Below are 15,078 nucleotides of genomic sequence, written 5' to 3'. Positions count from 1 at the left end.
GCCCATAACATTATACAGCTGTGTTGTCTTGATTTAACTGTTAGCCCAATCATTACATGACTTGTTTATCTACATTCGGTTACAGTCTTCGATTAGATCATATTTGCTTCGATTAGATCATATTTCCCCACAGCCACCCCAAACAACATTGAGCTAGAGTACTGTACAGTAGCCTATCTGTACTGTATCAGTCAATGACTGATGCCATAGGACGAGAGCGCTGTCAATCACTGCCTGATTCAACTTTGGCAATGTAAAGCCTTTTTTACCATGCCAATAAAGCTATTTAAACCTTAATTTCTCAATTGCTGATTAATTTGCGATGCAAAGTTTTTGAAAGAGGAGAGACACGACTTGACCACAGACCACGTCTCTGTTCGTAATATGTAAACTCTCAATTATTTTGAAGTATCGCCCTGGTTGCAATATTTATTCTGATTACTTTTGTGTGATAAAGATGACTGATAAAGCTATTATATGTATCTAGTATGAGTAACAAAATGCTTTTTCTGTGTCCATATTTGACTAATAATAATGAAAAAAGTGCACTTCAAATGAACATTTCTTTGACAAATGTTAAATCTTTAATAGTCTTTAATAATAAATATATGTCCAAATTAAAAACTTAATACATGCAAGTAATTATGACTGAAAACATCCAGCAACTAGGGAATACACATCCATATGTTTATATATAGGGCAATACAGCCATCTACTGGTTACACAACAGTATTACAGATGATAAATGCTGCTTGACTCTGAGGTAAATATTTAGTACTGTAAAATCCCTTAAATATAAATATAATAAATATTTTAAGTCTGCAACGTGTTACTGTATGGGGAGTTCAAAGCAGTTTGTATTGTTAGATTATAATACATTTCCTCTCTCATTTTCCAGGGAGTGGAGCAACATTTCCATAAACAAAATTCTGATGCTGACACAGAGGATGGAGTGATAGTACCAGAGATCCACTGTCCCTTTCAGACAATAATCTTACTCTGTTCAGACACATCACCTTTGAATGACTGGGATCTTGATCTTCAGACACCTGATTTATTTTAATATAAACTAGCAAATATTTCAATTTCCTCTAGATTAAAACAAACACAGTTCACAAGTACATAAGAGGTTTCACTTTATTCTTATTAATCTATGCTGATCTTGGATTAGCATACCAATAGCATATGAATGTTGAGGGGATAGTTCACCCAAAAATACAATTCTCTCTTATTTTGCTCACCCTCATGCTGTCCCAGATGCATTTTACTTTCTTTCTACAGATAAACACGAATTAAGATTGTAAGGAAAGTAATCCATCTCTGCGAGTCCTAAAGACGCTTTAAAAAACACACACAGTGAGCGTGACGGTAATCCATGCGACCTCAGTGGATGAATCAATGCCTTCTGAAGTAAAACAATAGGCTAGATAAAAGAAATACTAATAATGTAAACTGTTTTAACTATTAAAAATCTTACGTACATGGGTTACAATCCACTTGTATTATGGACTCACAGAGATGGATTATTTCCTTAAATATCTTTGTCTATGTTTATGTCAAGAAGAAAGTCATATACATCTGGGATGGCATGAAGGAGAGTAAATGATGAGAGAATGCTCGTGTTTTGGGTGGACTATCCTCGTACTGCTTGCAAGCGTGTAGATTTGGTTTGAACATTGGGGGGGTTGAAGTTTGGGTCTGCATATTTTTCATGTGATCATGGTATAAATATTGGGGGGGTTGTAATGCATAGATTTAAAGATTTAAATCTCTATAATTTTCATTTTGTTTAAATTCCTCTTATTTAAGTGATCATTAATTTTGATGGTGTAAACGTAGGCTATATCATGCTAACGATGAGTAGTGTGATGGCCATGGCTGCCAACCTTGATTACTTGGTTGAAGTTTGACTTTCTTGACGGCTGAATATATCACACACGTTTGCTAGTATTCTCTTTAAATTGTAACAGCTGAACCTAATCAGAGCCTAACATGCAAAATAATCATCAGGAATAAACAAATATTCTCCGAAAACATTGGACACTACAATATTTTAAGTTTTATATACAGTACTTTAATGTGCAATTACACCTGAATAGACTGAATAGATCTCTTGTGCTCCTAAAAAGCTTCTGCCAACTAAGTAGTAGCAGCAGGTAAATACAGATACAATTAAAAAACAAACATAACTTAATATCACTAAAATGAAATAGAAAGCTGCGATTACAGACGCTCACATCCACACATAAACACTGACGTCTTCACTTCCAGGTCACGAAGCGATCAATCAAAAGCTCAGTAACCAATGAGAACACACTGCTACTAGCCCCGCCCCCACGAGAGAAATGTGTCAGAACGGCGAACGAAAACTCAGGGAGCGCATTTGTAAGTTCAGATCAGCGATTGAAATATGAGAAACAGTTAGCAAAACATGCAGTGTATTAAAAACGAAGTCAAAAAATTTGCCTGCGATTTATTCTTTTTCAGTTTTAGAGATAATTTATTTAGTTTCAATTTATATTTTCATTAGTTTCTTGAAAAGCTACGTTCATTTTTATTGGCACAAGAATAGCTCCATAGTATCGCCCCGCCTACTGTTTATATTTTGCAAAAGCGCACTGCCTTTCACGTGCGTTGGGAGCTCACTGGCCTATAGAAAAGGCTGTGGGTAAGTAAAGATAGTGCATTTGCTACAATAGTAGATGAGCAATGACAAATGGTTCTAGACATGACAGTTACATAACATCTGCCAAGAAGACCCATTTCACTCTCTTAACACACGAGGGCGCCATCGCCTGAGGACCTCTAATGTCATTTTGATCATCAGTGTAATAGCATATAATATTGCTAAAGTCATTGTTATTTATACAAGAAATTTTTTGGAGCCAATGGGATTCCTATCGAAATTGTCTTATAGGACAAGACATATCCTGTAGAACCACTTCTGCAGGACCTGAATGGGATCCATTTGGGTTCCTATTCAGGTCTAAGGGAATTTAATGTGATATTTTTAAGAATAATAAATGTGCACTTCTCCACTGTATTTCTTCCACTAAACAATAAAATGTCCTTTACTAAAGTACTTTTTGATTGTGTCTTGCAGTTTGCTGAAACTAACCTCAATGTACACACTGATCAGAAAATATAAACTTATGTTGCGTACTGGGCTGGCCAACCTTCAGTAACATTAAACAACTAGGCTGCTCTAGAATTGGTGGGGGAAACAGAAAAATTAGTCATATTTTGAACACAGCATTAGTGCACCACTTGCTAAGACACTGTAATGGACTGATGAAACAAATGGGAAATGGGAGAGGGTGGTTTAAATGTAGAAATGGGATTAAATTGAGAAGGGTGACAGTGTTGGAGATTTTAATTGAATCCAGTGAGTCAAATCTTTTGAACCCTTCACTGAATCGTTCAGTAACATTTTCTGCAGGCATTGCATTTGCACTGACTTCCATTCATTTGCAATCTTGCGCGACAGGATCCGGGAGACAAGAAATGCAAGCTCATAGTTTGTTAGTTTGGTTAAGTTGTATGCAGTGTCATTACAATTAGTTACTCTATACTTTTTTGTTTATAAAAAGTTTGGTGAATCTTGACCTGCAAATTTATATGAAGAGAAGACAATGTCACAGATTGACTGATTAAAAGCTGAATTTATAGAACACAAACAAAGATGCAGGTTTGTAGTGTTGTTGAAAATGGTAGATGGAAGACTAAATATATTTCCACAATCTGGATTTATGAATTTGCTATCTATTTATTATTAAAACAAAAGGCATAGAGCTTAACATTACATCCTCACTTCAGAGCCAAATGATGTCCAGCTCCCCCTCTCTGGGCGCAATGGGTGGAGTTATGGGTATGGTTAGGGTGTGGTTGGACCTCTCGCTGGATGTAATGAGTAAAGCTAGACGTCAAACTCCACCCATTGGCTTGGCAGTCAGCAGCCTCATGAATTTTGCATATGACTGTGGTAGGTGGTGATAAGCGAGTCTTTTAGAGTGAATCATTGAATCATCTACTTAACCTGTTTGTTAAACACACAAGTCGTTCACGAACGAAACATCTTATTTTAGGCTACTTTATTAAAGGTTGCATGTCTAAATAAAATAAAAAATGTCTATTTTGAGACTTAAGAAAGTGTTTAATTATGCGTTTGCTTAAAATATTAAGATGTGTACCTTTGTGAATGAGAGGAAAAAGAAATGCAATTACTGTAGGTGTCATGTGAAATTTGATTCACAGTTCCTGGAAGGATGAACAGCATTTGTGCTCTTCTTGGCAAGGTGTACAAGGCAATAGACAGAATCCTTATCAAAATAACACAATCACTGCAAGTGAGAGGTTACGTAAGTGTGGGAAGTGTATGAAATTCTTCCCAACTAATAATAGCTGTTTCCTGATTATGTTTAACTGAAATAATAAATTGATAGTTTTGCACAATTTACAACAATTGAACAAGCTACATTTACAGAATTTCAGAAGTATAACAAATATTTCATAACAAAGAAAGTTTATTTTTTTGAAAAGCAAAACAACAAGACCATTACATCAGTAATACAAACTGTGCAGCAAGTACTTTGTTGTAAGATATTATCAGTAATTGTATTGGGTGATGACAGCACACACTACATAAACTGATAAAGACAGACAAAGGTATATGGCAAACACTGAGGTAACAGCATTTCTACCAGAAAGACTCGGAAGGCGAGATGATATCACAATGACATTTATTAATTAATAGACCAGAAAATGAAAATATTGGATGGTAAAGTTCTTTGGCACAGGCCCCGTTCGAAGTTTACATTCGGAAGGTAGCGGACTCTGAATATCCTGAAGATGAAGGCAGCGCAGCCGACCCCCTGGGAGGTATGGACATCAGGGACCATCCTGGTGGTGGTGGGGAGGATGGAGGTGAATGTTTGCGACATCATCTGCGAACTCAAACATGTGTAAGTAACAATCTTTTATAATCCCAAGTATTAGATAGTGATTGGATAGAAAGTAATGAGTGACGTAACATTGAGTCTTCCTGCCAGAACTTTACACTAAAGCTTTCATTTCTTAACACCTGTATGTGACAGAGGAACAGTGGATAGGGAAAAAAAAAAAAAGAGATAGGGAGGGTGAGAGGAGAATGACAGATCTAGACAAACAAGCCTAGCCTGAACACTCTGAACTGAAGCAGCAACAACGCAGTTCTTCACCAAAGACAGTTTGTGGCACTGTGAGTATTAACTAATATTTTTCACTTGTCTTTATGTGTGAATACATGTGCTACTTTTAATAATTTCCTATTTTATAATCTATTTTGGGCCCATCTTATTAAACTCTCATAAAAATCTATCTGAAGATATTGCGTTTACTGCCTCTCAGAGGAATGCAGTCACCGGAATGTATTAACACACTTCCACCTAGATTTCTATGTTCTTCATATCCTGAAACTCAGGCGAGAGAAAGAGCGAAAGAGAGAGAGAGACGAAGTCCAGGTTTTCTTCAAGTTAAACAGATCAACTAGTTTTTCTTGTTCTTGCATTTCTCTATTAGGTGTAAACAGAATATGTAACAGAAGGAGGTGTACACATCCAACACACGGTAAGACTGTTTTAAACCAAACATTTAAAGAAACTGAGATTTTACATTAATATTAGCCATTAGGCAACTATATTAACTATATTATATTAGCTAGTTGTGATGCACATTGGTCAAAAGCGATTCACTGAACTGCAGCAATGTTCATCTCCTATCTTGTCGTATTTTGTGTCTGGTTCCTAATATTTGGCGATACAATGACATGACAGTGTGAATGCAAACAAATTGTTGAATAGATCTCTGCTAATAATAGCAGCTGTGTTATAAATCCTGAGTAGATGCTGCCACACCTCCTAAACAGCAGAAGAGTGTTCAGTCAATGCAGTGATTTTGACATAGTGATTGTGTTGGGTTTTTAATGGAGTTCTTGAAGTTTTCAGGAATACAGTGGAGGTTTAAACTTTAAATATAAACTAAGCCTTGAAATAAATGAAGAACAAATGTTTTAGATTCTGCACTATTTCTAGGTCACTAATCAAATAAGTACATTTTGTAACATTGGTCATGTGAACTCTTTTGTACAGACAGTAAGATGTTCTTGCTTCCACTGAAGCACAAGATGCTCATTAGATCATTTCAAATCATGCTGGAGAACAGGATCATTTATTTTTGCACAAACTGGTGAAGACTCAAATTGTTATGTGGTCTAGTGGCTATATCATTTAATTAGATTTTTTCCCAATCATCCATACATTTTTCAAACTGCTTGTCTGCAGGGATGCTGAAGGAAACAGAAAAATACACAAGACAACAACATTTTTACGAGTCCCCTCAGACACTCGAATCCAGCTGTAAAAGTTATAATGAAAAACGTTTTGGAAATCATTCCTTGTAAACTGTGATAATGTATTTTTTAACAGTTTCCTCAGAAAAAGAGTATTTTTTTAATATTTTTTTTACTTTATTACATTACTTACAGGACTAAACATGATATTTTATCCTAAAAAGAAATGTCCAAAAGCCCACGACCAAAAAGCTCATTGATCACAACGATCTGAGAATCTTTTATGGCTTCCTGTTAGTCAGATGCCACAGATGTGATTGAATGAGAAGTTAATGTGGACTAATGTGTTGATTATGTGTGGAATGTCAACCCTCTTTATCCCAGAGTATTAAACAATGAATGAGTGAAACTCTCCAGCAATCTTGCTAAGACCAGATTTACAAAATTTTAACTAAAAGGTTGATGTTTTGTCTCACATAAAGTGGTGACCAAGGAATTGGAGATATCATTTAATTAGATTTTAAATGATTTGTTCTCATTTGTGTGAGCAGGTGACTAGGCAAAGCTTTGAATTGGATGACAGATACAGTACTTTAAATACTTTCTATATAACCTCCATTTATCTTTTTTTTTTTACGGTTCCCATTCTTTCAATCTCTAAGATGGCTGCTCCTCAAGTTCTTCCCAGGAGATTGTCAAAGTCGATCAAAGTACCTCCAAACGACACAGCTTCTAACCCCGGTCCCACAGGTATATATGCAAGTGTGTATATGTTTATGCATTTATATCTGTATTTCTGTTTGATTAAAAATATACAGCAATATATACTTTTGACAATATATGTACATTTTATATATATTTCATTGCTCATTTTAGTAAATGGAGGAGTGAAAACGGATATACATCTGATCCACGCACAGAGAGAAGTTGTAAGTTTGACTCTTGCATAAATCATTGCATAAATCATTGCCTGTTTGATAGAATGTAGACCACAAAAATCCATCAGTATTTTAGTTTTGTTTAGCAGAGACCGTACTATAGTTGTCAGACTTTTTACTGAATATTTCTAAGGATTATTTATTTATTCATTCAGTCATTTATTTAAAAAAGAGTTTCTGTATAAACTCGAGTAATTTGCGATTATTTTCACCACTGCCCAGAAAAAAGTACAGTTCATTTAACGCACGTTGTAACAAACCCTGTTATTTTTGGGGTATTTATGGGGTAAGCTGTCACTATGGACGCTACCATTAAACATCCTATAGGTTTTTTCTTTCTTTCTTTTTTTTTAGCAAAACAACTCATATAAAAAGATAAGACAATTCAGGAAAATATGTAAAAGATATCATACAAAAATGTGATACTATTTTGAACAGCAAAATTATGGTTAATAAACTGTATGAAATCACAATCTGTAAAACACATGACAACTTACATCAATAAAAATTGTGACAAGTTGCCCCAACCTGAAAAATATGATGTTACCTGGATTTTAGTTTTAGAAGGAAGAGTAATGAAAGTGGAAAACATGGAAAGCCACTGTATTTGTGTAAGTGTATTTATCGCTTAAAATCTTACAGCTTACTCCTTTTTATCTCCCTTCTGTTAGGAGTTGGTGAATCACTGTTTTGCTGACGTGGAGTGTTTCATGGCCCGTCTGCAGGTGATAGCAGTGGCTAAGAATGATCTGGAGCAACAGAGCATGAAAAAGAGTCGCAAAAAGAACAACAAGAAGAATAAAAAGCAGGATGGTGAGAGAGCTCCATAATTCACAAGCCTATCCAAGACCTTCAGAAACTTCATAAATATTAAACATCTATGTTTTTAGATGTCCTTCTCACGCAAACAGCGACCCCGCCATCAGAACAGGAGTTTGTGGATATTTTTCAGAAGATTAAATATTCTTTCTGTCTATTGGTAAGATAACACATTGATAAATCGTTTTAAATCTTGCTTTTTGTGTGTGTGTGTGTGTGTGTGTGTGCAATGTGGGGTGGTTTGGCTAGTTGTGCAGAAATCACAGCTTTAAGAACTTCATAAAACTGCTATGCTTGCCTAATGCGTATATCTGTGTGTTTGTTGTAGGACCGCCTAAAGACAAAAATCTCAGAGCCAACCTCAGAAGAACTCTTGCACCATGTCTTCATCCCTTTGCACTTGGTAATAGAATTACACACACAGCAGACATATAGAGACACACAAACATTAAAATTCACATGCTTAATTCAAAAACTACAGCTAACATATGTGACCCTGGATCACAAAACCAGTCACAAGTAGCACAGGTATATTTGTGGCAATAGCCAACAGTACAGGGTCAAAATTATCGATTATTCTTTCATGCCAAAAATCATTAGGCTATTAAGTGAAGATCATGTTCCATGAAGATATTTTGTAAATTTCCTACCATAAATATATAAAACATTTATTTTTGTGAGTGAATGCAGCACAATCGCAAACATAAATGGACAACTTTAAAGGTGATTTTCTCAATGTTTCGATTTTTTGCACCCTCAGTTTTCAGATTTTCAAATAGTTGTATCTCGGACAAATATTGTCCTATCCTAACAAACCATAAGTCGATGGAAAGCTTATTTAGTCATATGTATAAATCTTAATTTAAAAAAATGTACACATGTGACTGGTTTTGTGGTCCAGGGTCACATATGAAGTTTTTCCACAAAATAAGGAAAGGATTTGTAATCACCATATTATATGGTAAATATTATATAGTATATGGTTTGTTGTTATATGTTCACCAGATGGTGAAGACCACAGGTGGTCCTAAGTTGGCAGCAACGGTCTCCAGCCCCGCTCTGACCAGTGGAGCGATCTCTCTCCTACAGCAGAATCTAAATGAGCAAGAGAAACAACTGTGGATGTCACTCGGGCCAAACTGGACCCTGCCAATGTCTGTAACAAAACTGTCGAATTTAAACTTGAATGGGATTAATACTACTAGAATATCTGCTTTGAGTTTGAACCCTGCTTAAATGGATAGTTCACCCAAAAATGTTCATTCTTTCATTATTTACTTACCCTCATGTTGTTCCACTACCTATATAACTTTCTTTCTTCTGTGGAACATAAAAGAACAACAAATAAGTGCTAGTTGCTACAGTGAATGTATGATTTTACATTCAATGAATGAGGATGGTAATGTTTGAGCTTCAAAAAAGGCACAAAAGCACATCATAAAAGGGTAAATGCTCCCATAGTTAAGATTGGTTGACCATCTCCAATGTGTGTTTCTCAGCTCTCAACTCAGTGAGACTGTGTCTCCATACAAACCTGTCTTTCTGGATGGTTGGCAGCCTATGGTCATAGACGCGCATGGACAACCAATTGAGGACCCCATAGAGTCCCAGCACAAACATGAAGCTCTTATGCAGACTCAGCAGGTATGAGACCTTCCACTCCCTGATATAAGCACAACCACAATATGAACCACATTCATCACCTTCCCTTCTCTTTCCACGGGTACTTAATCAGGCACGTCTACCTGTACACGAGGAACATGATGGGTTAGTATGGACCAGTCAGCTGTGTGTGTGTGGTGTCTTTGTAGTGGCACTTTGTCTTATTGTGTGTGTGATTATGGTCTAGGATGGAAGACTCTCTGCCTCCTAATGAAGAAAGGATGTATCGCTGCAGTTATGACTTTGTGGCACGAAACAGTAGTGAGCTCTCAGTCTTACAGGGAGATACTCTGGAGGTACCTTGCATAGACATACACAACAGCAATGATTTATATTTTTTGACAATTTATATTCCTATACACTATATTGCACTACCGTTCAAAAGTTTGGGGTCAGTACGATTTTCTTTTAAAGAAATTAATGCTTTTATTAAGCAAGGATGGATTACATTTTTACAAAAAGTAAAAATGTCTATTTCAAATAAATGCTGTTCTTTCGAACTTTCTATTCATGTAAATGTAAAAAAAAACATGTAACGGTTTCCACAAAAATATTAAGCAGCACGACTATTTTCAACATTGGTAATGATAAGGAATGTTTCTTGAGCAGCAAATCATCATATTAGAATGATTTCTGAAGGATCATGTGACACTAAAGACTGGAGTAATGTTTTTTTGTTTTTTTTAAATAATAATAATTGTAAATATTATAATGTTAAATAATCTTACCCAAACTTTGGGTAAAAACTGTATTTTTTATTACATTTATTTTATAATATAAAATTATTATTATATATTATATAAAACATAACAGTTAAAGTATATCATATATAAAAAGAAAAGTTTCAAACAACATGATGGTGGGTTTTTATCCACCTTACATGTTTTATTGTATATGTATTTTATTATATACAATTATGTATTAGGCTATGTAAAATATCAATTATATAAAATATAAATTTATATCTCTTGCATATCTTTTGCCTACTAGCATTTAAAATAGTCCTGAGTTTGGATAATTATTTCCGTAATTGCTGACCAAAATTATTTGTATTATTATTATTTTAAAAGAGTTCTTAGCACACATTTTACTGTAGCCTAGATGATCTGTATAGCAATCTGTGCTTCCTCTTGAAAATCACCACTGACACATGCTCCCAGTTCACTCCGTTTCCCCTCATTTTCAATCACTTTGTCTCTCTGTCTCTCTTATCTTCTCTGTCTCAGGTGTTAGAGTCATCAAAGCGATGGTGGAAATGTAAGAATGATTACGGTCAGATTGGCTTTGTTCCACACAATATCCTTGAGCCGATCAATCACGCAGAAGTTGACACTTCCAACGTAGTAATGCGCATCCAGTCCATGGTAAAGGAATCATGCACGCACACATGCAATCAGCAACACATAACACACTCACATGCTCAGTCACAAACTAATTCCTATCATATTTTTTATAGAAAGCTCCAATCTCTCCACCGAGAGCAACCTCTTTTTATGCTGCACCCAATTCCTCAGGCGAAAAAGCAGTCCGCCCTGATTCACGCCCCCAAAGTATGCCAGTTGGAGGCGACGGAGAGAAAGGTAATGTCTCTTACCGCAGTACTTGTAAATTAATCACTTCTAACCAGTCACTACAGTCTCACGAATGCCTTTTTCTCAAAGTATGATTAAAAAGTGAAATACTTTGAGGTTATAGAGGATGGTCAAGTCATTATTTCTCAGTAGGCTATTGCATACAAGAAAATGAACAAACCTGCTTTGTGTCATTCAAAATTCATTTTATTCATAAAATAGTACACAACTCTCAGGAATACTTGATTCTGATAAGTCAATCGTTACATTCTTCAATCAAAAATGTTTGTATAATGGCCGCTAAACTGTATGATTGGTCATTTTCTTTGGCAGCAGTGTTTTATTAAGCATTCTGGGGTTTCTTTTTTCCTCACATAATTAAATAATAATTCAATTCAAATCAATGTTGATTATAATAATTATTGTATTATAATCATTTATTTGGTTAGTTGTTTAACAAGCTGGATAAGTAGAGTAATGGTCAGTATCACAAAATAAACCCCCTTCAGAATAATACCAGTTTTTTATTTTTATTATTATTTATATAGGCTATATACTATTAGTTGTATATTATATTTGAATATTATTAGTATTAATAATATTATTAAATTTTAGTTTAATTTAATTTTATATTTAATTTTATGTGCTTCTGTTATTTATATTAGTTTTTTATTTATATTATTTCTGTCTTTAATTATTGTTTATTCCAGTTTGAGTCATTTTAGTACTTCAACATAAACTTATTTATTTCAGTTAGGTAACTTTTTAAAATCAAGTTTAAGTTTCATCTAATATATGGTTTATTTTATTTCAGCTTTATCTCAATTAATTTATTTTTAATAGCTTTAGTTTTAGTTAACAATAACAGCACACTGAATGATACAAGATTTCTCCTGATGACACTCTCTGCGATTTCTTTATATTGACTGACTGACTTTACATTGCCCCCTACGTTATATTCATCAGAGAATTTCATAAATCTCCAAATATCACAAATGTTTATTTTATTTTATTTCTTACTGTAATATTTATATGTGTTAACAGCAATGTTGATGAATGATGAGCTCTTGCAGCGACTGGCCAATGGTAGAGCAGCATCAGTACGGCCAGTGGTAATCAATAAAGCGAATGACACAACGGCACCGCTGGACTATCACTCTCCCACAGCTGAGGTTCAGGAGTGGCTCAAGGCCAAAGGCTTCAAAGATTAGTGAGTAAAACGCACACATCTGGACATGATGATCTAGAGCTAAAACTGGTCTAAGACCTCTGAAATTCTCATGTTGTGATCTCTATCTCTGTCTCAGCACTGTACGGAGTCTGGGTGTCCTAACAGGAGCTCAGCTCTTCTCTCTGAATAAGGAGGAGCTGCGTCACGTTTGTCCAGAAGAGGGCATCAGAGTCTACAGCCAGATCATGGTGCAGAAAGCACTGCTAGAGGTACATCACTCACTCCCAGAAGCATTCTCACAGAATACCTCTCATACCTTCTAATGTTTCCCTTTGGCAGTTTCGAAAAAGAAAAAAAAACACTTCCCCTCCCTCTAGCAACAACTTCTCTTTTCTGAAGATGTGTTGTTCACTGGTGCGAGATCAAGACAACTTGTCACCTACATGAGATCACAGCAATAGCAAATCACAACCATCCAATTATTTCCAGATGGACAAAATCAAGTCCCACCCTCCAAGCCCAAAAGGGGCCGAACACTATAAGCTTTTAATTGACTTAACCACAAATGAATGCTCAGGGAATTAGCCAAATTTAAGCAAATGCACTACTTAAAAAGCCATTGCTGTCTCAGAAAAACATCAGAGACAGAATGAAGTTTTTGGCAGAATATGGGAAGTTGTGTGGGGAGTGATGAATCACAATGAAACAACAGTTGCACGGTGATGCTCCAGAGCGGTGTCTTCAAAAATCTGCTGAGAAATATAATGAAAAATGCATCTCCAAGTATGGAGGAAGACACTGTGTCATTGTGTGAGGAGCCTTTTTAGCTGCTGGTACTGGGGAGCTACTTCACTGTGAAAAGTCATTTAATGCTTTGGAGCACAGGAGAATATTGGCTTGCTTCTTGTGATTAAAATGGTTAAGATCATTAAAAGACCACTAAATATTGTGCCATTTTTGGCTTGGCCCATTTTTTTGCCCAGGAGTGTACATTTCTTCTCATTCGAGAAGCTGTTTCACTCGGATATATGTCACAATAGGGGAGATGCTGACATGCTGACTTTAAACAAAGAAATATTAAACAACGTAAATAAATATTCAATTTAAATTAAATATTTAACTAGGTAATTCGACCAAAAGCAAAATATAGAGAAATAGCATTTTCACTAACAGTATAAAAGTTGAATAGTCTTTAGTATAAAGTAATTTGTCAGAACTTCTCAATCTTGATTTCTCTCAGTGAATGTTTAAAGTGTCTGGAAATAAACAGAACAAACCAAAAAAGAGAGAGAAATGATAAGAATTGAAAGATGATTATCTTCATATCTGTATCACTCGTTTGCAGGATGTGCGGAAGGCCACTGAGTTGGAGGCCATAATGAAGAAACAGAAGATGAAAGTTGATCTGAAAGCAGAGGATGGAGAATTTTAATGGATATCACTTTCACTCACACATTCAGACAAGCATTTATGCCAATGCTTTAACAGACAAGTGTAGGCTATTTAACCATAATGATCTCTGTTATTTTTATGTTATATATATATATATATATATATATATATATATATATATATATATCACCATTACTGCTTAACTCAACATATATAAATTCAACCCTGTATATTCCTTTAAATATTGTATATTAATGAATAAAATGAATGAAAAAAGAAAGTATTCTTATTTTCTTTTCTTTCTTTTTTTTCTTTTTTTTTTTTTTAAATCATATTCATTTTTGACAACAATGTGCAGTATATAACCAGAGCACACTGCACTGGGTATTGTATTCCAGAATGCAATGTACCCAACTTGACCTTTCCATCGCTAGTTTAATGAATTGAAAGATGTACAAATTCAGGGTATTTTACTCAAAATTAGGAAAAAAAATAATAAAAGTTTTAATTTGAAACCGATAGTTGGATGTCACTTGCTGTATTAAATATTAAATGTAGTGACGTCATATGCACATGTAGCAGTATTCTACACTGTAAAAATTTAAACCATTAAAAACCTTCCCCTAAATATGGCTTGAACCCCCATAGGACGTCCAAGCTGAAAAAAAAGTACAGTTAGGCTCATGGGCGTCGGAAGAAAAAAAAAAAGTGGGTGGGTCCTCCCCCAGAAAAATGTTACTGGAGTAAATACCATTTCATGTAGGCTATTCTGGTGCCTTTTAATTAAAACAACCCAGGTGAAAAAGACGTAGCCTACTATTAAATATATAAAAAATTTACTTGAGTAGCCTATGTTTTTAGTACAATACAAATATACTTAATGCATTTTTAATACATTTAACAGTAGGCTACGTCTTTTTCACCTGGAAAGTAAACTAAACTCCACTTCACGTCGGGCGGTTCTTTGCCTCCAAGTCGTGCATTAAATGCACAGCTATCCGTGGATTATCCCGCTAATACCATGGTCATCTGCCAGCAATGACAATTTAAAGCTGTTATTGATGTTTGCAATGCAATATTTGACTGGAAAGGTCAGTTGCGGCTCGTTGAGAAATACATATTTCTCAACGAGCCGCAACTGACGAAAGTAACCGCCCGTTGTTACTTTCCAGCGATTCAGCGGAGTTTAATTTATTAGGG

The 15,078-nt window shown here is 35.2% G+C and overlaps 1 protein-coding gene across 1 annotated transcript; it reads left to right on the top strand.

Annotated features, from left to right (window-relative positions):
- Window positions 1-5,496: 5,496 nt before the first annotated feature.
- Window positions 5,497-14,148, top strand: eps8l1a (EPS8 signaling adaptor L1a). Its single transcript, XM_084090305.1, has 15 exons — window positions 5,497-5,604; window positions 6,988-7,087; window positions 7,202-7,254; window positions 7,935-8,076; window positions 8,154-8,242; window positions 8,411-8,485; window positions 9,088-9,236; window positions 9,582-9,726; window positions 9,818-9,849; window positions 9,932-10,040; window positions 10,971-11,108; window positions 11,201-11,324; window positions 12,360-12,525; window positions 12,623-12,755; window positions 13,832-14,148. Exons 2-15 carry the CDS (start codon window positions 6,988-6,990, stop codon window positions 13,916-13,918), a joined length of 1,542 nt encoding a protein of 513 aa, XP_083946431.1. The 5' UTR covers window positions 5,497-5,604; the 3' UTR covers window positions 13,919-14,148.
- The last annotated feature ends 930 nt before the right edge of the window (window positions 14,149-15,078 follow it).

Source organism: Abramis brama (assembly GCF_963993115.1).
Source record: "Abramis brama genome assembly, chromosome: 1".
In the NCBI taxonomy this organism is placed as follows: Eukaryota; Metazoa; Chordata; class Actinopteri; order Cypriniformes; family Leuciscidae; genus Abramis; species Abramis brama.
This window is presented reverse-complemented; position numbering and strand designations above follow the sequence as displayed.